A 2,831-nucleotide genomic window follows, 5' to 3' on the forward strand; every position below is an offset into this window, starting at 1 on the left:
TCTCTATACACATATACACACACAATATTTCTATGTGCACACACACACAAAAATTGTGTATTTTGAGAGAGAGAGAGAGAGAGAGAGAGAGAGAGAGAGAAGAGGGGGGGGGATAGAGCACATGTCCCTCCTATGTGTGCATGTGTGAGTGTTTTGGAGTGTGTGTGGTGTCATGGGAAGCTTGAAATGAAGGCCTACATTGTAATTAATTATCAACAACACCAACTGTTAAAATTCACAACCAACTACACATCAATGTCCATTATATATGTCTGTATCCCTATCTTCTAAACCTACACATCTCAAGAGTCAAATGTACAATTTGGCACAACCTGTACAAAGGAGTCCATGACTAGTACCTAAGTTGACTCTGCTTATACACGTGTATGAGCACGTGCATACACGTGCAAATACACGCGTCGCGTGCACGTGCTTCGACGTAAGATTTTTTTTCCCCACACACAATACATTGCATTCAAAGTCCTAGATGAATGGAAAGAAAGTAATTGGCCCTTCCTCAGCCAAAAGCCAACCAGATGAAACCTACCTTTCCAAATTGAGGGAAGGAAAGCCTTCCATGGACCTGTCTGAGCCACTTAGGGATCTGCTTTTGTAGGAATCACGAATAGCTAGCTCTACTTTGCGAAGGTCTTGCGCTGCCACTGCGTCCTCAATGCTTTCATACTTGTGAAATGATGCAGCGTAGCATCGGATAGCAAGGACGAATGCTAGCAACGCAAGAGCGACAACACCTGCTAAATACCAGCTGAATTGCAACGTTGCAAGTGCTTTTGCACGCATCGTAAAGTCCTCGCTATCGCACCGGACCACTTGATGTAGCTCTTCTTGCTTTAAAGCACAGCCCTTTGGAGTGAACATGGGTATCCACAGCACAAAGCCCATTTGTATGAACCACACTCCTTGAAAGACAATTGACAGCGCGCGCACTAGTGCCACAAGAAAGCTTTGAGGCCATGAGACCTCCATCAATGTACACACCAAGCTCACCCATATGATCAACTGCAACAACCAATGGTAATGCCCTTCAAGCCCCATGTGGTCTGCCGAATGAAGATGAAAGAGAAGCAACTCCTGTGCGAATGCGAGGGCGCCCACAATATGCACAAGGCCAAAAGGAATTAGCATGCGTGCAACGCGGCTGTCTTCCTCATCGTGGCTGCCGCCTGTGTCTGAAAGCCGTGCCACCATCGCATACATGAAGAGGAAGAGGGATATGGTGGAGTGCTCGAAGTTGTTGAGATGCTCCGGTGGAATGGAGAGGTCACCTGCTAAGGGCTGGTGCCTTTGAGGCCCAATGAAGAGCTCAGAGGCAATGGAAAGAAGGGATCCTCCCATGATGGCATATAATTCTATGTGTCTGAGCTTGCCTCCACATAGCTTTGATGGAAACCATGGCCGAGTCTCGAAATTCCAAGGACCACGTACGTAGTTGCGGAGCGTATTGAAGAGATGCCATACACCAATGACGAGGAAGCCGATGCCGGGAGCAACATGACCAATGAAGGTGCCCATTTTCCTGGTTTATGCAGAGCTAGAGAGACGAGGATGAGGGGGTTGATACCGCCGCCGCCGCTCTGTTTCAACAATGGGAAACTATGAGGATGTGCGCAAAGTCAGAGATATGTGCCAAAATCTGTTATAAGCGAGTGCAAGAGTCATGGAAAGCTTGTAATTAGTGAGTGTGCAATGAATTTGCCGCCTCTTGAAAAGAATTGTGGGTGTTTGTGTGTACACAAGCACATATACACAACAGAAGAAGGTGGATGAATGCACAAGGCAAGGCAAGGGAAAGAGAATGAGAGACTAACAATATGTAGTCAGGTGTTTTAATAGGGAGAGAATATGACACCTGACTACAGGCCCGGAATTTTTTACGAGCGGGGCCCCTTCCAAAATTAAAGGCAAATTTCATTACGATGATCACACTACCAGGAATCGAACTCAAAATGAAATTAAAGTGCCTAGAGAGAGAGAGAGAGAGAGAGAGAGAGAGAGAGAGAGAGAGAGAGAAAAGAAGAAGAAGAAACTATCCCAAGAGACCCGAAAGATCTATTCGACGAGAGTTGAACTCAAGCCTTTGAGGAGTGACAGACCGCAAGTAATTCTTTTGAAAAGGAATTGAAAAGCAATTTGGAAAATTTTTGGCTAATTAGGGTTGCTAGTAAAAAATAGAAAAAATTACCAAAATACCCCTCTAATTTGCAGAAATTCTCAAAATACCCTTCAAATTTCAAAAATTCCCAATATACCCCTCATAGTTTGTCAAAAATTCCCAAAATGCCCTTCAAATTTTCCAAAATTCCCAAAATACCCCTGATTGTGAGAGTAAATTTATCCAAAAATTAAAAAAATTGTAGCTTTTCATAAGAAGACTGATTGCCTATGAATACAAGATATTAAAACTAGAATTTGAGCTGGTTATGTAGGCTTTGGAGATGAATTGCTTCATTATTTTTAGACATAATTGTCTTTTTTTGGGAGGTAATTTATGACAAATTATATGCTAAGCACTAAAAAATGGATATACATTGTCAAAAAAGAATAAAGATTAGGAAATCGTGAACAATCCAACTAAAATAGATACAGGGGTATTTTGGAAATTTCCACAAATTAGAGGGGTATTTTGGTAATTTTCTCTAAAAAATAAGAGACTGCTCTCAGCGGTGAGCATCAGCAGCCCCATCGGTGGTGACGTTCTGAGCTCGAAACCTGAAACCAGGCCGTCATCCACCTGTGAAATGTCAACCTTCCTGGGGCCCGAGCCCTCTCTCTCTCTCTCTCATCCTCGGGGAAAAAGAAGTTTCTAGAGA

At 43.4% G+C, this 2,831-nt stretch overlaps 1 protein-coding gene across 1 annotated transcript; it reads right to left on the minus strand.

Moving 5' to 3' along the window:
* Positions 1–234: 234 nt before the first annotated feature.
* Positions 235–1,829, minus strand: LOC147454895 (uncharacterized). Its single transcript, XM_086517448.1, has one exon. The coding sequence runs from the start codon at positions 1,531–1,533 to the stop codon at positions 544–546; it is 990 nt and encodes a 329-aa protein (XP_086373574.1). The 5' UTR covers positions 1,534–1,829; the 3' UTR covers positions 235–543.
* Positions 1,830–2,831: the final 1,002 nt, after the last annotated feature.

This window comes from Adiantum capillus-veneris, chromosome 7 (genome assembly GCF_014529385.1).
Source record: "Adiantum capillus-veneris isolate H3 chromosome 7, ASM1452938v2, whole genome shotgun sequence".
NCBI classification, from domain to species: domain Eukaryota; kingdom Viridiplantae; phylum Streptophyta; class Polypodiopsida; order Polypodiales; family Pteridaceae; genus Adiantum; species Adiantum capillus-veneris.

Bases quoted from the DNA above. Each gene is read 5' to 3' on its own strand.
- LOC147454895 (XM_086517448.1), bottom strand. From the start codon at position 1,533: ATGGGCACCTTCATTGGTCATGTTGCTCCCGGCATCGGCTTCCTCGTC.